The following is a 24,376-nucleotide window of genomic DNA, read 5'->3' as shown; positions in this document are numbered from 1 at the left end:
ATTTGATACATTTTATATCTATGAAATATGGTCTTCAAGAAATATCCATCACATTTTAAATAACCTCCCGCTAATTTTTTCCTTTCATTGTGGTTTCATATCACTAAATATGGTGTAGCACGAGTTACCGAGAGATGCATTTTTTAATATATTTACAAAATGTTGGCAATTTAATTGATGCCACTTATTATTTTCCTTCTACTAGAAATACCTTAAATAAAAATAAGAAATTGAAATACAAAACACTATCCACCACATAATAATGACCCCTTAAAAACTGTAGCACGAGTTACCAGTAGCACGAGTTACCGATGTAGCACAAGTTACCATAGCCCACTTCACCCCTGTACCAGCAAAGGTAATGCAAAATACCACTTGACAGCAATAGAGGTATCTCCCAACTGCATGAATATGCATTTATGTAACCATGATAACAACTTTCTAGCAGTAGTGTAGCCAGTGGGGGGGGGCAGGTGGGGCAGACTTCCCCCTGGCAAACTAGAATTACACGGTTCGTAATTAAGGAGGCACTCACTAAAAAGTGTGTAATAACAATGTTTTGTAAATACAAATGATATGCAATATGCAAATAAGCTCATTAATATTCATAAATATGCAAATAACATTCACAAACATCAGGTCACAATATCCAATCACCAAACCAAGTTTGAAGTTGGTTATTTTAAAATGCATTTAAGCTGCAGAGTGGGTTAATGAAAATGTAGGCAAAATATGCAAATAAGCTCATTAATATTCATAAATATGCAAATAACATAACACAAAACTATACAGCACATCAAGCCACCATATCCTATCACCATACCTATCTATCTACATACCAAGTATGTAGTTGATCGATTATTGCGTTGAAGCTGCACAGTGGATTAATCAATTTACTTCCGCCCGAGCAGCCGAACAAAGAAACAACCAGGCAACCACACACATGTGTGGGGGCCCAAAATTAAAGATAAAAGTGCCCTTCTGACAGAAAAATGAAAGTAAAAATATGGAAGGCAAAGATAGAGAAAAGGTTCAAGGAGCCAGTTCCACCCTGACCATGTGCCAAAATAGTGTAAATATACCAAATTTTTGCGTACACATACCAATAAAGTTCCTTTTTTTGAAGCTCACAAGTCTCTCTAAAAAAAGCCATAATACCTGGTCAAAATGATGCAACCAACATTTTAGTTCCCCCAAATCTAGCCCAAGAAGTAAGCAATATAGATACTGGAAATCCTGAGACTAGCTAACAGCCACAGTGACATTTCAAGTTGATCTGAGATTTGTATGATTGATACAAAATTTGACCATGTTGTTGAGTATGATGGGTCTCATTTTCCAGGTGAAGTGATTGAAATCATGCAAACTGTATTCAATAATGCACCAAGCAGGAAATCACAGGAAATGATCTCAACCAAAAGATGACCAAACATTCTATACCGGTACCTCAGAAAGCAATTTTTAATTTAAAGAAACTTACAGAGCAGATCGTTGTAAAGAACCACGAACATTACAAGTTTTGTGAACTAATTAAGGGTGAAATAACCTGGAAGTAAAAGTCTATCAATTGTTGACTGTTCAATATAACTGTTGAAATTTAAGCCCTACAATGTACATGTAGTAGTATGAAATATCCGAACAGGATGGAGCAAGGGATCAAGTACATACATGTATAATGCTGGGATGTAATGTTTGTGGTACATTGTATGCTGATACATGCACTGTATTGGTGTTATTTGTACATAAATTGGGTTATTTTTGGGGTTATCATGGTTATATGTACTTAGATTGGGTTATTTGATCATATACCAGTAATTGAGGAATTTTTATCAAGAAACTTTAACTTTTAAAAGAACATTAACCATTTTGTATATGGCCGGACAAACTGTAGCACGAGTTACCGTAGTACGAGTTACCATGTTTTTGCCAGTCAATGTAAAACTATGAGGGACAAAACAATACCAAGATAAACCTTAGCATAGCAGTTACTTATCATATAATCAATTAGGCTTTAATGTTTTTTGTTTTAGGACACGATTAAAATAAAAATGAGTGATTTTTTAGCATGTCCTCTGCTCGTAGCACGAGTTACCGTTTTTCGCAGCTGTCGCATACGTACAAAAGTTGATATATTCATTTAGCAATACTATGAGGATCTAGCCTTGAATGTTGGGTATTAAAATACAAAAATATAGATTCCAATCAAATGAGTTTAAAAAGCTGGAGCACAAAGTATGTAAAAGGACGCCATAAAGTGTAGCACGAGTTACCGTGGAATTGCCCATATGCTTTTTATTGATTTTGGCGGCCGTTTTGAAAAAAAAAATGGCCCTCAGCTGTAACCCCATGTTACCTTCATATTAATAACCTGACCTAGTAGTATATTATTGCTACCAATAAATATCCAAAATATGGTTAAATATACCCCTAAAGTGACTAATTTAGCCATATATATGTTTTTCATTGAGTTTGGCGGCCATTTTGAAAAAAGCGCCCTCAGCTGTGACCTCCTGTTACCTTCATATTAGTAACCTGACTTAGTAGTACATTATTGCTTCAATAAAAGTCCAAAATCTGGTTAAATATGCCCTTAAAGTGACTAATTTAACCATATAGATGGATTTTGGCGGCCATTTTGAAAAAAGCGCCCTCACGGAAAAGTTCTCAGGTTACGGGCTTTTTACACAAGAAATTCTTGTTCCCCATGCAAAACTGGTCCAGATAAACCATATGAGAATTTCTCGTTCTCCAAGTGGTACTTAGCTCAGTTTTAACCTGGTCTATATAATATACATAACTTGTTACCAGTGTGTTACTATTTTTTGAGAAAAATGCAAAATTAGTCACAAATTTCTCAAGGGGTGTAGTACCACCTTAACAGCGGTCATTCAGATCTTGCAATAGAGGTATTTCTTGTTCATGTTGAATTGAATAGCAAATCAGTGCAGGGAAGAAATGCATTATTGTGGGAAGTGTAAGGTTTCTTTTGTGGTTTGTTAATTTTTGCATTTATTAATAATTTATATTAATATATTCTTTCATATATGTGAGTGCAAAATTAAAACATCGGATGAACAATACTTTTATACCTTGTTCATATTTTGCAGGTCGTAGATTTGCCATGGAGAAGGCTATGTCAATGCCAAACACACAACCAGAAGACAAGAAATTCCTGATGTTCCTCATGACACAACTTGAAAAGGTAAGCCTGGAGGGGTTTAAGGTATTATGGTCTCAGGTTTGTGGTGTGTAGGAACGTGTGTATGTGGAGGGAGGGAGGTACATTTATAAACACCAATCCAATACCATCAAGTGAGGACACCTCAGGACACACTTGGATATACACTGTTTTAAACTCACGGACACGTACATTTTTGCCCATTATATCAATGACCAATTTTGGTATGGATGGGACATTTTTTAACATTTTCCCAATTTCCCCCCTGTTTTTGCCTATCTGTAGCCAAGTTTTTAAAATTTTTGTGAAAAGTTGTAAAAACTTGGCTTAAAATTTGGGCTTTTGGTAGGGTTATAGTTTATAACTAAGTTCTTGGGTGGTTTTTGGACCAATGACCCTTCAGACTACCGACTATTGACCTGTAACCATCTACTCATCAGCGCCATGTTTTATGTCTGCTTTTGTGTTGATATACCGTAAAACCCCGTCTATAAGCATATATGTGACCCGTTACAGCAAAAGGTACCCTAAGTCGGATGCTACATATGTCTGATTTTGCTAGTGCCAAATGCATTCTAAACCAATCATTAATCCTATTGTTGAAGAGGATATAAATAAGCTTGTACCTGTATATAGAACTGTTTGTTATTATACTGCTCCAGTCTTTATTTGCTATGGCTTATCCCTGTTCAAGTGGTGGGTTACAAAAGCATTGTATTGTATTTGTATAGGTATGTATTAGCCACCCACTAACAATGAGAGGACATTCTGATCCTCGTTGACTTGGAGATGATTTGAAATGACCGCCACTTCAGATTGTCATTATTGTTTGATATTTTCTGCCAACAATGTGGAAAAAGAGACACAAGTAGGAGCCGACATAAGGTACCTTTCGCTGTAACGGGTCACATATAGTGTTTTTTATGAAAGCTAAATTAATTCGAAGCAAGCGTAAATATACCAATACAATAGATTGGTCTTAAAATAATACTTGTTTGTATATGCTTGGATCCGTAATTTATTTGCTCAAACTCCATGGCGCCTGGATAAATGTAGCTTTCATCAGAAGTACTCTATATGCTTGTAGACGGGGTTTTACGGTATATTCTTTTTCAAACTCATCTTTAATACAGAGTAAGAAAGAATTGGCAGGACACGAAGCGTTGAAAAGTGAAGTAGTAGGACAAGCTCAACTAGAAAATCACGCCTTGAAAGTCTTCTTATGGGCTGATAATGAGGATAGAGCTGGCAGATTTAACAAGTAAGTCACTGCAACCATTAACTCTCTCCATGTGGGTGTCGACTGAAGATGAAAAGTTTCAAAATTGTATATTTGGCCCAAAAAAATAAAGGTTTGTCTCAAAGCTTATGTGTAGTTTGAAAACAAATGCGAAATGCGATTGCTTTTTTTTTTAAATTTCCAACTTGGTAATTTTATGGTATTTTGAGAAACAAAAATCCAATTTTCGCTGAATTTTTCCGGAAAAAATGAAAAATGTTTTTTATTTTAAAGAAAAAAATTTCTGCATTTCTTTTTTTTTCAAATCGCGCAATTTTACAAATGCGCACAAGCTTTGAGATAAACCTTTTATTTGTTGGCATTTTCATGACCATATTTGGAATCAGCATGAAAAATACATTAATATGAGTACAAACAAGCCTAGTATTGGTTCAGTGGTTCTAGATCTAGATATTTTGAGAAAATATCTCAAATTTTTTTATGTTGAAGCCTATAGCCAACATGTCTCAATTATCCAAATGTTCAAAATAAATATCCAAATTTTCAGAATTGTATATTTTCATGAACATATTTGGAATTAGCATGAAAAATGCATTAAAATGAGTACAAACAAGCCTAGTATTGGTTCAGTGGTTCTAGATCTAGATATTTTGAGAAAATATCTCAAATTTTTTATGTTGAAGCCTATAGCCAACATGTCTCAATTATCCAAATGTTCAAAATAAATATCCAAATTTTCAGAATTGTATATTTTCATGAACATATTTGAAATTGCATGAAAAATGCATTAAAATGAGTACAAACAAGCCTAGTATTGGTTCAGTGGTTCTAGATCTAGATATTTTGAGAAAATATCTCAAATTTTTTTATGTTGAAGCCTATAGCCAATATGCATTACACAGAGCATTAAATGCAAACTTGAACTGGTCTCAATTATCCACATGCTCGTTACTAGTGTAGGTTTCCCATATAATGGGCTATTCTGTTTGAAATCCATACACCCCCTATGGAAGACTTGACCTTAATCTTTCACACAGGTAAAATATCAACCTTGCAATTATTTACTACCCTTGACATACAATACAAGGTGTCCCATAAAAGGTTACATGTGCTGTTGGAATTACAAGTTTTTCCACAAGTTCCTTTGCCACTGTTTTATCACAACTAACCCCCCTTAAAAAATGGCCATTATTCAAAAACGGGCTATTATATTACAAATCTGTGAAATGTGTTGGAAGCAGAATTTATTTCTGCACATTTTGACACCTCATTTGATAAGATAGCCCAAAAAACACTCAGATAGCATTACACAGGTTTCCTTCCATTATACTGAATAGAAATCAATATATAGAATTTACTGCATAAAACAAGCTAAAACTTAGCTGTTTTTTCGTGTCACCGTCGGTTATACGGGACACACCTACAATACAAAATGGCCGTCTGATTGGTTCAAAATTGGACACAAGATTAATTTTGACCAATCGGCGGGTAGTTCTCATGGGGTTAAAACATTTGGTTGGAATTTCAGCATCTTCCTCTGTCAAGTGGTGTGTGGTTTTTAATCAGAATAGCCTACTGCAACATCATCCCATATGAGCTATATGCATTAATCACGCACTGTCACTCAAAATCTGCAGCGAGCACAAACTATAGCGAGGAAAGTGCTTGATAATTTGATCCATGTTTACCCGACCTTGGAAGTGTTCGGTTATATATGAGATGGATGATTATAAGGCAAGGCAGATGGTAGGTTTTAATAAGTAAAGCACTGTTGAACCCAAAATGTGCATCATGCTATGGCAAGAAGGATTAGAAACTGTCTTGCTTAATTAACAGGATATGTATATTTTAAACACAATATTTTTTCTAAGGGCTGTACTATGTTAGGCGATGAAAAAAAGTAAAAACCCAACCCAAACCCTGATCTACGGGCGGACGGACCTTTCAGGGTCGGTCATTTTTTTATTTTTTTACTTTTTGCAAATGACCTTAGAAATCACCAAAATCTCATTTGCAATACCGTATTTCTACTAATAAATGTCCCTCCTCTAATAAACTCCTCCAGTCTTTTTGAAAAATTTAATTTAAAATAAACACCCCTCTAATTCTGCACTTGAACAACAAATTTCCAGTTATCTTGTGTAAAGCTTGTCATGGTCAACACATGATCAGTAATGGTGTTTGTATTGTCGAAAATAACATCTTAAACCCTGGAAGTGAACCAGATTTTTAAGCTTATCCCACTACTTGCCCAAGAATTATCCTTGTTTAAAATGACCTCTTATAAACGCCTTCCCATTTTCAAACATTTCACGCTCTGTGTGTTTATTAGAGGATACACAGTATTTTGAAATTTAAAAAGAAATCCTGACAATTTTGAAATTTGGGTTGCATTCTTTTGTATAGGAAAAATTTGTTCCCCAATTTCTTAAAAATCTAGGTCCGTCGGGCCTCTGGTTTTTTTTTTTGTTGCCTTATAACTCTGATACCAATTGCAGCTTTCTGCATGCAAGTCTTTTGTAACTTCACTCAGCCACTGGGTGATAATTTATCAGTGCAATTTAGTGAAACATTTTCACTGCTCAAGCAAGATTTTAATATATCTCTGGTCACCCAGGAACAGGTGAATCAACTTGATGCTATAATGAGGCTTCACCAGAGTAGAGAGCCATGGCTTCCCATCATGCATTGTAATGATCACATGATCTGAAAGGGTCTGTGCAAAAATTATAAGTCCCCAGGGGATAACATTTCCAAATGGTGTGCCAAAAAATGCTCACTCCCCTCTTGTCCCGCCAAAAATCTCTTTCCCCCACTCAGCCTGCCAAAAAATCTAAGAGTTAGATTTATGTGCTATGACACAGGGTTGCATGTTGATTTTTGTTTTAAACAAATCATTGATTTAAAAATCAACTGTTTCTCATTAATAATTTAAGGTAGTCCATTGTAGCTCAATTTCATGCAAAGCACCATGGGAAGACATGAAATTAGGCTATTCAGTTGAAATCCATACACCCCTATAAAAGACATGGTCTTCATCTCCCACACCAGGGGGTGTGATTTTCAAATAGAGTCACCCATTCAGGTAGCCCCGTTTGAAATTCACCCTCCCTGTGTGGAAGATTAAGGTCATGTCTTCCATAGGGTGTATGGATTTTAACTGGAATACCCCATTGGCAACTCAGCTGTTCAATTAAACCACTTGCAATCACGGTGGATTGGGTTACTGCATGGGGTTTTCAACTTTCCTTGCCACTGAATTGTATGTACTTGTTTTTCACCGTTTGGCAATTTTTTGTGTATTTCAGAAATGTTGTGAAGTCGTTTTACACATCTAGTTTACTATTTGATGTGATGAGTACCTTTGAAGAACCACCCGAAGAGGTAAGTGTGTGAGTCTGTGTGTTGGTGTGCATGTGTGCAGACTGTGCACATGCCTGTGTCTTAATAACGAGAGGTTAAGTTGTCCATATGCAGTTCAAGTGGATGTGTGGTAAATTTTAGGCTCCACAGGGGCTAAACACTGAAAAATGCTAAGATTTTATCGAAACTGCTGTCAAATTGTTTGTCATGTAGAAATAAATCAAATTGGGAATGTTTTGCATTGCTGTTAGTGCTTCATTACTGAAGTAATAGCGAGAAAGAAATTTACGACATTCAATTCCAGTGTGCACAAGAAAGTTATTGTATCCGACTATAGATTATTTTGTGTAGGGAAAGTGTAATCTGTACTGTCACTCTATGGAAAGGTCATACTTTCACAAAAAGTCAACTTACAAGAGTACAAATGTTTGCAAGAATCACACATGGGTTATACAAGAGCTATAAAGCCTCCAGCATACTTTCCTGCCGCTTGCTGCTGCGGCAAGCGGCAGGGCGCTTCAACCAATGACAAGCCTTTATTGTGTCCGTTTGTCTGCAATGCGCGTGCGCCACGCCGCTCAGCGGCAAGCGGCAGGGTAGTATGAAACCAGCATAAGTCTTAATTTGGCAACTAAGAGTGGCTTAGTACATGAGGTTCGCACTACCAGGATTTGAACCTGGGACCCGTGTCTAAACCAGGGCTGTTATCAACTGAGCTATCAAGGAAGCCAAAGTTTCAATGCCATCGGCTTCCATGATAGCTCAGTTGGTAAGAGCGCTGGTCTAGATACTCATGGGCTCCAGGATCAAATCCTAGTCAAGGATGGCGTTCATCTTCCTTGGCCTACTTGAGGGAAAGAATAAATCAAGGGTTGAGAATCAGAAAGCCGTAACTCATTATGATCAGCTCTCACGAAATGGGCATAAAATTGGCTTCTTGCTTTGGTCTTCAAAAATCAATATTTCCTCTACAATGTCTTTTGTGTTCTGTTGAATTTTGTCATGATTAATGGACTCTATCTTCTATAGTGAATTGACAACTTTATGCTCATTTTGTGGGAGCAGGTGATTGTGAGTTGAGGCTTTCTGGCTCTCAACCCTCGAATTTAGTCTTGTCTTATTCTGCTTGTCTGTATTTTTAGTGCAGGCCTGTAGCCAGGGGGTACAGTGCGGGCAACACACCCTCCATAAATCTGATTTTGTCTGAAAAAATGGCAAAATTGGACCAAAAACATCAAAGATTTTGATAAATATACCCCAAATCATGAACTTTCCGCAAAATATGTTAAAATATAGGGATGAAGGGCCACTTTTGGCCAGAATGAAGATTTGTCTTGAAAAGTTCTGCATTTGGAAAATCTGCACCCCCACGAACAACCTGGCTATGGGTGTTGCGTCACTTACATTTCAGTTTTCTTTGTTTGTTTTCTCAGATTGAGAAGACAAAAAAGTATGCTAAATGGAAAGCCACATATATCAATCAATGTCTAAAGAGTGGCGAGACGCCACAGCCAGGTCCACTAGATGATGGTTTACAACCAGGTAAGATGTTCATGTGATTGTCACATGCTATTCATATGATTGCCACATATATCAACCAATGTCTCAAAGAGTGGCGAGGCATACAGCCAGGTCCACTAGATGATGGTTTACAACCAGGTAAGATGTTCATGTGATTGTCACATGCTATTCATATGATTGCCACATATATCAACCACTGTCTAAAGAGTGGCGAGACGCCACAGCCAGGTCCACTAGATGATGGTTTACAACCAGGTAAGATGTTCATGTGATTGTCACATGCTATTCATATGATTGCCACATATATCAATCAATGTCTTAAGAGTGGCGAGACGCCACAGCCAGGTCCACTAGATGATGGTTTACAACCAGGTAAGATGTTCATGTGATTGTCACATGCTATTCATATGATTGCCACATATATCAACCAATGTCTAAAGAGTGGCGAGACGCCACAGCCAGGTCCACTAGATGATGGTTTACAACCAGGTAAGATGTTCATGTGATTGTCACATGCTATTCATATGATTGCCACATATATCAATCAATGTCTAAAGAGTGGCGAGACTCCACAGCCAGGTCCACTAGATGATGGTTTACAACCAGGTAAGATGTTCATGTGATTGTCACATGCTATTCATATGATTGCCACATATATCAATCAATGTCTAAAGAGTGGCGAGACTCCACAGCCAGGTCCACTAGATGATGGTTTACAACCAGGTAAGATGTTCATGTGATTGTCACATGCTATTCATATGATTGCCACATATATCAATCAATGTCTAAAAAGAGTGGCGAGACGCATACAGCCAGGTCCTCTAGATGATGGTTTACAACCAGGTAAGATGTTCATGTGATTGTCACATGGTATTCATATGATTGCCACATATATCAATCAATGTCTAAAGAGTGGTGAGACGCCACAGCCAGGTCCACTAGATGATGGTTTACAACCAGGTAAGATGTTCATGTGATTGTCACATGCTATTCATATGATTGCCACATATATCAATCAATGTCTAAAGAGTGGCGAGACGCCACAGCCAGGTCCACTAGATGATGGTTTACAACCAGGTAAGATGTTCATGTGATTGTCACATGCTATTCATATGATTGCCACATATATCAATCAATGTCTAAAGAGTGGCGAGACGCCACAGCCAGGTCCACTAGATGATGGTTTACAACCAGGTAAGATGTTCATGTGATTGTCACATGGTATTCATATGATTGCCACATATATCAATCAATGTCTAAAGAGTGGCGAGACGCCACAGCCAGGTCCACTAGATGATGGTTTACAACCAGGTAAGATGTTCATGTGATTGTCACATGCTATTCATATGATTGCCACATATATCAATCAATGTCTAAAGCTGAATTTATACTCGATCGCCGAGTGATGCGATTAACCGCTTTTGAAAAAAAGTCGCTTTTGCATTTATACTTATCACGGCGATAGCGATTGCAGACGACAATTAAAATATTCTAAATGCCACAAAATACATTTTTAAAACATGAGTTGCTGTCAATAATTATTGCTTTGAATTAATTTATCACCAAAAGTTAAAAATCGAGAAAGGTAAATTAATTAGCAAAATAATAGATCCAGTTGGTTGAATATGATTGGTTGACGTATTCACGTGTCAAGTGATATCGCTGGGAAGTTGAGATTTCTTCAACTTGCAAAAGCGACGTCGTTTTTGCCTCCGCGATTTGAATCGATTGATCAGCTTGACGCTCTGGAAATGTAAATAAACATTGAACATGCGTGAAAATCGCTTTTCTGCAAAAGCGATCGAGTATAAATTCAGCTTAAAGAGTGGCGAGACGCCGCAGCCAGGTCATCTAGATATGATGGTTTACAACCAGGTAAGATGTTCATGTGATTGTCACATGCTGTTTGTGTGACATGGTATTCATACAATATATATAATTGCATCATATAAGGCCAAGATAAGAAAAAGGTTTGTCTCTCTCTGTGAAATCTGTTGGTCGCTTAGGTATTGAGGTTAAACAGTGGCATAGCCATCGGTTCATGTAAGGCCGTCAGTACACGGAAGGCTTTGGTGAAAAAAATGGATGAACAATACCGTAAAGATTCGCCTAATTGTGCACTTGGGCTTCTTTGCCTTAGGGTAAATTTAATGTAGAAATAGAGAGCTCCCGCGTCTAAAATCCGAACAAGAATTAAGGTTCCGTGTCCTTATTTGCTGGTGAAAGAAAAAAGTGAATTTTTTTTTAAATTTAAAAATTGTGAAACAAATTGAATTATAGATACAAATTTTTTGTTGTTGCTAGCACCTATTATCTTTATCATTATTTTTTTAATTATTTTTTTTGTGCTCTTTTTTGGTCAACAGTTCACAACTTCTGTCGGCAAAAATATATGTCGGTACATTTACAAGTTGTGCCCCCTGGTTCCGAAATCCTGGCTACACCACTGGGTGTTAGTCGGACTCGTTTTCCTTGCAGAAGAAGACATTATTGCACTTGGTCTCTGAGTAGATAGGGGAACAAACAAGGTTGCCGGTTCAAATCTGGTCTAATGCACTGTTTTGGTGTGTGTTTTTTCAGTGTTAATATGTACTTTGCCACTCTAGGGATAGAGTAAAAAATTGTTCAGAGTGAATTTCAACTTGTTGACTCTTTTTTAAAAACAATTTGATACATACAGGTGAACATCCATCAACGTCAGATGCCGGTTACGCGGGTTACCCTCCTCAACAGCCAGGATTCTCAGGGTATCCTCCTCAACAGCCAACAGCAGGTTACCCCCCTCCTCAACAGCCAACAGCCGGCTACCCTCCTCCCCAACAACCAGGTGCCTCGGGATACCCCCCTCCCAACCAACAGCCTGGACGCTATCCAGCGAACAACCATTTACAACCGGGGCATGTACCCCCTGGGTTACATGCACCCCCTAGTACACCTGAACAACCTGGGGTGTATCAGGGGGGGACGGGCATACCAGGGCCGTCTGCCGCCGCTGCTGCTGCCGAGTCGCCTACAGGTGGGTCACTTATTTGTATTTAGAACTTTAGATTCCAAATGGTTTAACAGAGAATGAATAGATTCATACGTGTTGGGAATAGACAACAAAAGTAGATTTTAAAACTGGTCAACAACACTCACTTTTTGAGCCAAATACTTGAGAGAAACCATTCTCCGTCATCAGCAATGTAATGCTGTTGGTAGACTGACTGATGATTCTCTAGTGTTTCAAGATGTTTAGTGTTGTTGATCAGTTTTAAAATCTACTTATGAGGTTGTAAAGAGTTTTGGAAAAAGGTTATTGGATGTCGCCATTCCTTAGAATGGTGTGGGCATCAGGGTAGTCGCAATAATTTTTCACCAAAAGTAACAAAATAATATCAGCCATTGGAAAATGAAATTGCTTCTCTTTTTAACATTGACTCAAAAGTTTGTGTCTTTATTTTGCCTTCCTTTTCAGGTGGCCCATCATTATCGGTAGAAGACTTCACCAAAGCGCAGAAATATTGTAAATACGCCAGTAGCGCCCTCCAGTACGAGGACACACCATCTGCAATAGACAACCTAGAGAAAGCACTAAGACTATTAAAAACAGGCAAAGAATGAGGAGAGGAGATATATTATCAGGACACTATTTGTGCTTCATGGACTTGCCTATCACCGTCAATAACTCAGCTAATACCGGAATATACCGGAATACACCGTAATCAGAGCCAGAGATAACAAATACTAGTTTGCGTCTGTCGTCACCTGTCAATCAAACTCGAAAACGATATGTTTACGAGTTGTTGTGATGATTGAGTTTCTGAACGCATCGGTAGAACAGCATACCGTATGGTTAATTTTGCACCTTTAACCCCTGGAAACTACTGGTCATCTAACAGCATGTCTGATTGGTTGATAACTTGAAATGCTCATTTCAATTGCCAATTATGACTAGGCTTTAAACTATTTATGGTCAAACTTGCATTTGCAGATGATCTCATTAATACCCTCCTTGATTGGTTCAAAATTGGACACAATGTTCATTTTGGCCAATCGGCAGGTAGTTCTCAGGGGGTTAACCATACAAACTGTCTGAAAAGTTAAGTCTTAGTGACATGAAAAACTTCTTTTCTGAAGGCTCCATGTCAATAATGCCTAGAAAAGTTGCTTTTTGCCTTGCAAATGTACTGTAATTTTTCACCATTCTCTGCAATTCCTTTTTTTTTTTTTTTTTTGATGAAGGCATCAAATGAATCAACCTTCCTTTTACGCTCTACTCACCAATCAAGGGTCATGGGGAGTTTGATTGACAGTGACATATAACGCAAACTAGTACTTCTGTTTAATTCAGTCTCAGATTCTAGCAGGCATACTGGAATACACATGTACATCGTATCGAGGGCTCAGATCAGCTTATCCATTTTATACAGGGAAAACGAAAGATACAGTTAAAATTGTGTTCTGTTTTCAAATTTAAGAGAAGAAAATGTGACGAAAATTGAATTAAACAAAGTGAAAAGTGATGGTTATGAATGAGGTTTAATGACTCTTCATCAGTTATTTTTCAGGTAGTGTGAAATATCTAAACATTGTGCTTTGGACTTAGCCCCCGGGATATTCCTCAGTTCCAAAGCACAATGTTTAGATATTTCACAATACCCTCAAAACAAGTGATTGGCAGTCATACGATGAGTAAAGAGGATGGGTTACTTTTGCTGACTTTTCATCCCACTATTTTGTTTTACTAACTGCTGATTAGGGACACCACTGTGTACCACATGGATTTAACTTTTAACCGTAACTGTACCATACATCAAAAACCCTCAATTTACAAAGCATATGCACGGGTAGGTATCCAATGTGATGTGATTGCATCATCATGCAAACAGTCATATGGCAACAGAAAGCTTGTCCAGCAAAGCTACACCCCCGTGGCAAAGTAGGCCTGTGCACATGTCTGGCACCCGAGGGGTCAGAGGGGAGAGTCAAAACCGCACTTTTTTTTCTCTTCTTTCTTTCTTCCTTCTTTCCTTCTCCCTCGCCAAAAAAAAGCAAGTTAAATCCATGTGGAAAAAAACCCCTGAACTTCCTGAAGCACCTTTCATTAGACACATTTATAGGAGAAAATGGTAAACAAAATGTGAGAAATGGGCAAAAGTATGAGAACCATCTGAAATATAAAATTGAACTCATAAAACTATTCAACTGGACTCACATTTTTGAGTAAGAATGTAAAGAACTGTTTAACTTATCAAATTTAATCACATTTTGAGTTGGGCATGAGAGTATATGTGTCCGTAATTTAAATTTGATAGACATTGTCATTGAATAATGAAATGAGCTAGCTACATGTAAAGACTGACCATGTGGTGTTTTTTTACAAGACACTAGGATCCACAACATGCTCATCTATCAGGGGCACAGTTCTTTAACGCCAATACATTTGTACATTCATTGAATGACTTTGGAAAATTTGGGTATTAAAACTCATACTCTACAACTTGAGGTCAAATTTTGCACTTTGATTGTTTAATTGAGGTTATTGATCTAAGCCATTGGGATGAGGTCATTGTGGTCCATAGTTATATCTGATTGACATTTTTATAGATTTATGATGAAAACAATGAGAATTTGATGAGGAAAAGTCAATTTTCATACTTTTGTCTATTTATCAGATATTGGCCGAATTCACATAATAAATTTGCCTAGTGTTTATTTAATACTACAGCTCATAATATGATCATGATATGGTATATCTATATATCGGATCTCGTTGTATTTTATCATAAATGTTTATTTTTTACCAAATGATTTTGATATGAGATTATTTGCCTTTTCCTAAACTCAGTTCTTAAGTTACCCATCACATATGTATACAATCGATATTTTCTATCACCCATGTATATTGTAAACAATGTTTATAGTGCACTAGAAATGTGATGTTAAAATGTAAATAATTCCTACTAAAGTTAGCTGTGTTTTGTGTGTACAATATTCATATAATGAAGATATTTATAGAGATTACAGGAGCTGATGAAAACAAAGTTGAAAAAAACAACTGACCTCTTCCAGTAAAAATCTGCACTCCCTCTGTGGAAGATTTTGGAAATATCTTCAAGTGGAATCAAAACATTAGGCAGCTCCATCTGAAACTCACCCTCCCTCTGTGGAAGGTTCGGGTTGAATCTTTTGCAGAGGGTGTATGGAATTCAAATGGAGCTGCCCAATGTGCTCATTCCATTTGAAATTCATACTCCCCCTGGGAAAGATATTTCCTAAATATGCCACAGGGGGAATGTGGATTTTAAATGGAATGGCCCATTTGTATGCTTGGACTGGTCTGTTACTGGACTAAGTCTTTCAGTAGTCTACACTGCGTATAAAATGTGTGTTATGCTTGAAGTGACGACTGAAAAATTTGCCACTCGTATTGTGTCGGACTCACAATATTTTCCAGCGACTTCTATCGGCGCCAATGTCTTAGCACGCCGGTGTGACAGGATTGCGCTCTGAAGTTCTAAAAATATGCGTTCAATAACAAACGGGGTCAAAAGGTCAATTTGGACATGACTGTGCAGTCGCACCGCATGATCCTGGGTCAAAAGTCCGGCACTTTTTTAACACATGTGTTTCTCAGTCGTCAACTCGGAAAGTGGATGAATGAGGCACACCGACATCGCCTGGCTAATAATTACTTAGTACACCAGAGATACTAAAATCAATACCCGGGATCGATACACGTGAATGTGCTATGCACGATTCTGATATTCAGACGAAAATCTTTGGATACCGGGGTAGAAAATGATTAATATCTCCCGTAAATGATTTCGTCTAAAGAAACCAGATGTGGTTCTTTCCTTGCACTTGAATATATGTGTTGAACAGATATGATAGTCGTTAGCTTGCGTCTTGAGAAAGAAGCTTGCGTCTTGAACTCAAAAACTGACAATAATTCTGATTTTATATGTGCCGAATTATATAGCGCAGTGTATAGGCCAATCGTGGGTAGTCTAAAAGCATATGACCTATGGCGTACCATGCTCGACTCACACACAGCGAGGTCAGTCACCGGGCAATTGTCAGTAGCCTTAGTCAGATGTCCCACTGCCCATTATGCGTCTCAAAACTATTAAACAGGTCGGAACAAAATGGCCATGCGTGGCTTTGGATTCAGCCTACCATGGCGATTTCTGCCATGAAGATATCGAGGCGATGACACTGTGTGGGGGCAGCAGTCTAGTCTGTTACTGCGACAAAAAAACACCAACCTGTTCTGCAGGCAGGTGCACTTGTCAAGTAGGTCGGTCAGTCTGGATTTTGTTTTTCTGGAATAACCAAAAATTTAAAGCTTGAAAAATCTGAACAAACATATTATTTTTTCCCAAAAAAATTTTTTTATTCAAGATATCAACCCACTTCAGCCAAAAAATGGCTGTTTCTAATTGTATACAGCTAAAACAACATTATGGATTACTACTCTGTAGTCATAATGCAACACAGCTTCACAGCCAAATTTTGATAAAACACTAGAATATTGCATATTCCACTAATCATAAGACATAATAGGCATATGTGTAATTCTAGCCCATAAAACATCTGAACCATTATAGCTATAACACCACCATTATATTATAGCTGCTGTGCTTATCCGAGTGAATGAGTGCAGGTACCATGTAGATGTGAACTTGCGCATATTGCAGACACACCACAACTAGTGGAGTTAAGTATTTGTACCGCTAAGCCAATGACATGGTAATGAATTGATGCCTCACTATGGGATGATTCGTTTTCTGTCTGGGTCACAAATAGGGGACAAAGATAACATTGTACCGTGATTCCAAACCTAATGGTGTGCTTTGTCATATCAAGTCAAATATCTGAAATATACAGTGTTAAAGTTTGTTCGGCTTATAATTGGCGAAGTATTTGGTTTTTGTTACAGCGCGTGTCAATGAAGTCCCAACTTACGCTTGCATAAATTAACATGAGAGTGTGCCAGTCACAAATTACGCAATGAGCAACTAGCATTAAGTGCTGAGCCCAACTATTATCAATACACGATGATGTTATGAGTCTTAATTTTTTTCGCCAATGATAAGCCAAACAAACTATAGAAGTGACACAGGTTGGGTGACAGGAAATTTTAGGAAGGAAAATCCAAAATATTTCCTAAAATTGGGCATTTTGGTGTAAAAACCATTTGTTGTTTGCACCACAGAGAGCACATGGAGGATATTCTCCCTCTCCCCGAATTGAGGTTTTTTGTTGGTTACCCCATCCAGTCAGAAACCAAAATAAATAAACATCCTACTTTTGTGCACAAAATGCAATATTTTCAGACCCCCAATTTCACATAGCCCGCATTAATAAGCCCTTTTGAAATATGGAGAGGGCATACTTTGAAGTGAGTAATCTTTTGTATGCTTCTCAGCTGACAAAAGATTACTCACTTCAAAGTACGCCCTCTCCTTTTGTGCCCGCCATATTTCAAAAAGGCTTATTGTTTTTGTGCTACCAGTGCAAAAAAGTGGAATTTAACCCAATTTTGCATAATGATGGGGGGGTACCCAAGAAAATGCCCATATGACCACACCCTCCATTCACTGCCACTGAGTGTGAACATGACCTTCTGTGGTAGAGCCTCCTTTGTACCTTGTTAATACACAGGATATTGTTTATTATATTATTTTGTAAGAATAATTATTATACAAAATGTTGAATATTGAATAAATATTATGAATATATAGCTAATGAATGACATTGTTTATTCTGTATTTTATCCATTGTGCTATTCTAGTTGAAATCCATACCCCCTGTGCAGGCCCGTAGCCAGGATTTATTTTGGCGGGGGTGCTGATTTTGAAAAAGACATTTTTTCCCAAAATTTGGACCTTTTTGGACTGGCGGCGGATTTGGACATTTTGGACCAAAAAGGCATAAAAAACCTCTATTTTTTTTGGGGGGTGCATCGCAAGACATGACATGTATTTTTCCACATAGGGGGTGGGAATTTCAAATGGGATTACTTAAATGGGTGACTCCATTTGAACTCTGCACCCAGTGTGGGAGATTAAGTCTGCCCCTCAATAATTTTGGTGCGGGGGCTGGAATACCTTTCAGCCCTCCCTATAATAATCCTAGGTGACTGAGTTAAAAAATTGTGATAAAATAGAAGGAAAATGGGTGTTTGTGACCTATATTTTGCAAAATTGTCTGACTCAGAGGGGGAACCTCCCCTCGGGCACCCCACCAAAACTTTTTACAAGTTTCAGCCCCTGTAATGTTGGCAATCTTCCCAAGCCAATGTTACAGTGCTGTTTTCCTTTTGCCAAACTTTTCATTTCAGAGGAAATACCAAATGACTGTTTTTATCCGCCACTTTAATTTTGTACACGATTTTAATTTTAAATGGGCTGGGATGGTATTTATATTGCACTACTGATTTAGTAAGAATTCGACGGGAACGGAATACATGGACATCACAGAGACTCGGGATAGGGTGAGTTTTAGCACGAGCTATGAGCTCAGAGGGAATCCCCAATGATCTTTTGTTTACATCTCGGTCATTGCACAAAAGTTTTAACATGTGACCTCTCATGTGATTGCATATCATTCAATCTCCATTAGCGTACGCACACGCCCACTCAATACACTTGATCATGCAGCTAACGACATCGCGATCCTGGAGATGAGTTTATGATTAAAATCGGCCAACATGGCGTATCGAAGGGAGAGAATTTCTGATTTAGTGCACCGAAATAAATCACTTTTAAGGCTATCTGTGTGTTTATTTTGCGTTATTTTATGGAGTGGAGAGGTAGCGGCTGATTGTACGGCAGGTACTTATAATTTAGAACTAATTCGAAAGTGGTAAGTACATAATTAACGCACATTATTTTATTCTGGCCTGCGAGTTTTATTTTTTTATATAATCATCATAAATAACATGTACAGATGTACGTTCAAAAGCTTATCATTATAAAGTTGTTGACAATATGATTTTCCGACTTATGCAATCACAAACATAAAGTCTATAAACCACTATCTTTGGCAAAAATTGAATAATATCTCACATCACAACTGCTGGAATTGGTTGGGTGACATGAATCATGATTACGCTTACCAAGTTTTGCCAACAAGGGGGCCGGGGAAACGATACCAGCGAATTCAAGAATTCAAGAACACCACGGTGCATGCGTATATCTTTTTAGCCTACATCTCGTATCCTACTATCGTTGAAACAGTACAAGAAAACCTCATCACAAATTCACTCCCTTTGCGATCCTACACCACCAGTTGAAAATAAACTCAAAACTTCCCGAAAAAAGCTTTGTTATTCCTCAAAACAACATGTAACTTAAATACGAGTGGATATTCATACGTAGTGAAGACGCTAGTCGGACTAGTGAAAACGTTCCAGGTGAGCGAAAAATAGTTTAGTGTTGAAGTTAAAACTTAAATTCATAACATACATAACTTCATTTAAAATAAAAAATTGAAATCCTGCCTAGTTCCCGGTACATGAATTACCTGTTATCGAAAATTTTGTTTGATAAACGTCAACAAAAAGTAATTTTTCTCACACGCTATCTAGCAAGCAGAATGCACAAGGCAAAATGGCGGGTCTAAGAACTCGCATGCGTACAAAGATGTTTTACTTTGAGTAAAACCTAGATGAGCTTATCTGTATACCGCTGCGTGGCCGCAAACGTAACCGTCTCGGCTAAAACATGCATGTAAATGAATAAAAAAAGGTACGGCAAGACTTTTTCGCATCACGTACGTCGAAGTTCACTTTCCAATGATGCAATCTGTAGTTAGGATAACGAAAACGACTGGTATGCAAGTCTACTAAATTACCTCAAAATCTGAAGGAAAAAATGGAGGACCCGTCGCCGGACCCTTTCCAGAACTAATACAGCATATCTAGCCATTGTCAATATGGGGTCCTCGGTTTGAATATTTTCCTTATATAAAAAACTAACACCTCTGCTATATGGTATTTCATGATATAACATTAATGGAAAGAAAAGTGCAAATGCTTTTCGTGTTTCGAATCAGACGAGTAACAAGCTCTAAGACGTCATGATGTAAACAACGTCCGGGTCATTAATAATTAATTAGGTAAACCCAAATATGGAAACCTCCAAAACTATGCAAATTAGGTGTTTGACGAATCAGAATACGATCAGCCCACCTCCAAAATTATGCAAATGAGTTGAGGCGGTTATGTGAACATGAACACTTATGCGACTCTTGTGTATACCGACCTCTGTGCATGCGTATGACTCTTGAAAAGGATCACGAGTGATGAAATTAGATCATTCATAAAATTAGTCTCGGGCCAGACTGTAATGTGGCTATCATGCGTTTGTTAATCGGCGAAGCGTCAGACCGACATAAACTGGCTGTGTAGCAGACTATCATATTATCATGACGCCCACGTTGGAACCATTGGAGTACGGAAGAAAAATTGAAGCAAATATAAGAGAGTACTGAAGCAAATATGTGACCATTTCAATGTTTGTACCAGGCATTTTTTGACACAGGGACTTCTACAAATTCATCCAAAGGTATTGCAAAGGGTTGGGGGGGGGGTATTACGTTGATGAGTCAACTGTATCTTTTGAGTAAAGATTGCCTATTTTGAACAGTCCAAACTTTTGTTGAAGTGCAATTTTCTAGCAACATATATTTGATGTGATCGCCCATCGTGATCGGCTGTGTTTACTTCAGAACTTCCTGTTTTATACAGTGTCATGCCTCGATTGTGAACAGGGGCGTAACCAGACTTGACCTTCCGGGGGCAAGATTGAAAAATTTCCCAATTTTTGACAAAAGTTGACAAAAGCTCGTGATCGCGAGCGGCTTGCCACTAAGTGTTAAACGGGTGGGGTCCAGGAGCCTGACTCAGGGCCCCTGGTGGGATCCAGGGGCAAAGCCCGGCGGGGTGAAGCTCCTGGTTTTGGCATATTAGAAGCTAAAAATCACTGTTTCAGAGTACAAATTTCACAATGAAAGTAATATAAATCTTTGTCCCTCTTTCTTTCCTTTTCTCTTCTCCCTTCCCCTTTTTTCTTCCCTCTTTTTTTTTCTTCTTTTCCCTTTCTCTTCTTCCCTTTTTTCTTCTCCTTCCCTTTTTCTTCCCTCTTTTCTCTCCTTCCCCTTTTTCCCTTCCCAATTTTTTTGCTCTTCTTCCCAGTTTTTTTGTGTCTGGGGGGGCAGCTTGCCCCGGCGCCCCCCCACTGGTTACGCCACTGATTGTGAAGCTCATCGGCGAGCAAATTGGTGACTAGACTTCTCATCTCGAGCAAAATCTAGTAAATCTACGGAAAACGATAGCAATGGACCAGACTCTAGTTTTAACTTTAATTTAAAAGCCTTAAATGTGCAAACAATCATGTGCAAATTTGTAGACTCTAAGAGTTCTGGAGAAATACTAATTTGCAATAAAAATTAATTTAAGCAGGAAGTAGGCGTGTAGAGCAATGGAAGCTCAGAATTAAGCACAGCCGATCACAACATTTTGGATTTGTTCAAAAAGGGCAATCTTTACTCAAAAGATACATGTGTACAGTTGACTCATCAAAATAACTTTCATCCAAATTTCAACATTAGCAGAATAAATAACATCCGTTGCAAAAATTGTCAGTGCTGTCCAACCGCAAAACGATAGCAACATACTCTAGCATCTATTGTGTGTAAATTCGAAGCTAGAGTTCTCAAGTAACCCGTGACATTCATTATTTCGATTTAAACAAAGTAAATTAAAAGTGTGTTTATTAATTTTGGTTTATTTTATTTATTAAAATTCACATTGCAGCTGCAGGCAGTGTTGCTGTCTCATGTCTGTTTTGTTTATGATATTGGCTGTTGCCATATTAAAATGACGTACATGTAGGCCATCATCGCCCTGATTATTTTGGGGTAAATAATGTAAATCGCGCCAATCCTAAATTTGCATGAATCCTTGGATTCTCGCAAAAAATTTCTTGCGAGAATCCAAGGAGTCCAGTACACAATCATATGAAATTCCAATGTTACAAATTACAAACAAATTTGGTTTGGCAGAGTGTGTGCAGTATCAGGGAAGTACCAGTTTGATACCAGTGCAGTATCACTGCTGCACAGTGTCAACACCCTGTATTATAAATATTTTTTTCCATACAGCTCAATACTCCGTTGAAATCAATATTCTATTATTGACACAGATAAAGAAAGTTTACATATGCATTATGTTATAGGACGTGCACCTGGAACTTAACTAAATGGGCTAAACGTGTTCCTTTATACCTATAAAGTATAATTGTCATTCTCAAAATTAAATATATCTCAATTTTTACTTTGGATTTCAAATTTTTACATTACAAATGCAGTAAAAGATATCCACAGCAAGCTGCAAGGCCCGCTAATTAGTGTACTGCTTTTCGAGTGAATGTACTGGAAACAAAACCCTGGTTTTACCTGAAAACAAATTTTTTTCTTGTACCGTAATAGAAACATCATATGGGGTACTAGAGCATGCACAAATCATAATAATGTGTAGAATATAGAAACACTGTGGTATCTCATATGATAGTCATGGTATGCTTAGCCTGAGTCCAGCCCTCGAATTAAGGATCTGAAGGGGCACGGCAACTTTTTTGGGGCAAGTTGATAATTGCCTTGGATTTTCACTGAAAAGGCAAGGCAGCACGGCAGTTTGTAATATTTCAAGAGGGCATCATGGCAACTGTTGAAAATTTCTCTAGAAACGTACACAAACATAGATAGATGATTTTATAATGAAGGGGCAGGGCTGGGGCACCGACGACAACTTCATTAGAGGGCACGGCAAGTGACTGCCTTGGGTAAAGGACATATTTTGAGGGCATTACGGCAGTGGGGATGGGCACCCACGGCAAAATGCCGTGGGTTAATTCGAGGGCTGCCCGAGTCGCTCGGCCTATCTCGAACAAAATCGCGATGCGCAGCTGTTAAAAAACGAGAGGATTCGCTGTACTATCACGGCAATTTTTAACACAAAGATATAGGGATGATGACGATGTGTGCTGGTGGGTCCTGTGCAGTAGCAGTATTGGTACTACAGGGTGTCCCTGAAAGAACTGTATCGTCAGAAACTTAATCGTTTAGGTATTTTAATGCCACAACTAAACATAACTAAATAACTGGTGTAGTTGAAAAATAAATCAGCTATTACATACTTTTTGAATTTTGACAATTGACCACACCGTTCTTGAAATATAAGAAATTGACGAAACTCCCTCATTTTCAAACCTTTCCACGGATTCAAATATCAATTGATGATCTGTATTCAGAGTGCTAATCATTGCGCTTCATCAGCGCATGAGATGTCTATTGTCATTGATTCCGTGGAACAGATTGAAAATAAGGTTCCGTAAATTCTTTTTCCAAAAACGGAGCGGTCAATTGTCAACATTCAAAAAGTATGTGATAGCTGATCAATATATTCCTCAATCACATCAGTTATTTAGTTATAAATGAGAATAAAAAAGTACATACATACTTCAAATCATATATCTATCACTTTTTCTTCTTCTTCAGGAACCCATGGGTTATTAAGATAGAACCAGAGCGCCTTGGCGTAAATGATTGGTCAAAATTCTACATCAACATATGCGATAATACAAGATCCCAAGTACCCAGTACTAAGTGCAACGCTGACAGTACCTCCATATGTCTTAAGGAGGGCAGTGACAATTATAAAAACATTGGAGACTACAATGCTACTGCTCTGACCTACACACCTAGTGAAAACGGCGATGGGTTCAGGCTTGATTATGAAGGCGAGGATTGTCCGAATAGCAAAGAAGATAAACCTGAGAAGTTGCAGACGTCGATAACATTTAAATGTGGAACAACACTGGTAAGATGATATTAAGATCATTTTTTAACCCCATGAGCACTACTGCTTCTCTTACAGCGCCCCTGATTGGTTAATTACCGGGTTAATTACATGATATAATCATCTGAGTAACCAATCAAATTAGGGCTTTTAAACTTTCAGCAATTTTAAGCTTAACCCCTTCAACCCTACTGATTATTCTTACCCTGTCTCTGCCCATTTTGGA

General features: G+C 38.0%; 2 protein-coding genes across 2 annotated transcripts in view; both read left to right on the top strand.

The window, feature by feature from the left end:
* Nucleotides 1-18,039, top strand: part of LOC140157452 (vacuolar protein sorting-associated protein VTA1 homolog) — a 32,731-nt gene extending 14,692 nt beyond the window's left edge. The window contains exons 2-7 of the mRNA XM_072180654.1: nt 3,108-3,202; nt 4,312-4,439; nt 7,727-7,802; nt 9,215-9,323; nt 11,983-12,318; nt 12,760-18,039. Coding sequence (XP_072036755.1) covers nt 3,108-3,202; nt 4,312-4,439; nt 7,727-7,802; nt 9,215-9,323; nt 11,983-12,318; nt 12,760-12,905 — 890 coding nt within the window. The 3' untranslated portion in view covers nt 12,906-18,039. The remainder of the gene's footprint in view (nt 1-3,107; nt 3,203-4,311; nt 4,440-7,726; nt 7,803-9,214; nt 9,324-11,982; nt 12,319-12,759) is intronic.
* A 738-nt stretch (nt 18,040-18,777) lies between these two features.
* The window catches only part of LOC140157451 (cation-independent mannose-6-phosphate receptor-like), an 86,376-nt gene continuing 80,777 nt past the window's right edge, over nt 18,778-24,376 (top strand). Inside the window, 2 exon segments of the mRNA XM_072180653.1 lie at nt 18,778-19,154; nt 23,850-24,171. Of these exon segments, the coding sequence (XP_072036754.1) occupies nt 19,000-19,154; nt 23,850-24,171 (477 nt within the window). The 5' untranslated portion in view covers nt 18,778-18,999.

The sequence above is a fragment of the Amphiura filiformis genome, chromosome 7 (genome assembly GCF_039555335.1).
Source record: "Amphiura filiformis chromosome 7, Afil_fr2py, whole genome shotgun sequence".
NCBI lineage: Eukaryota > Metazoa > Echinodermata > Ophiuroidea > Amphilepidida > Amphiuridae > Amphiura > Amphiura filiformis.
This window is presented reverse-complemented; position numbering and strand designations above follow the sequence as displayed.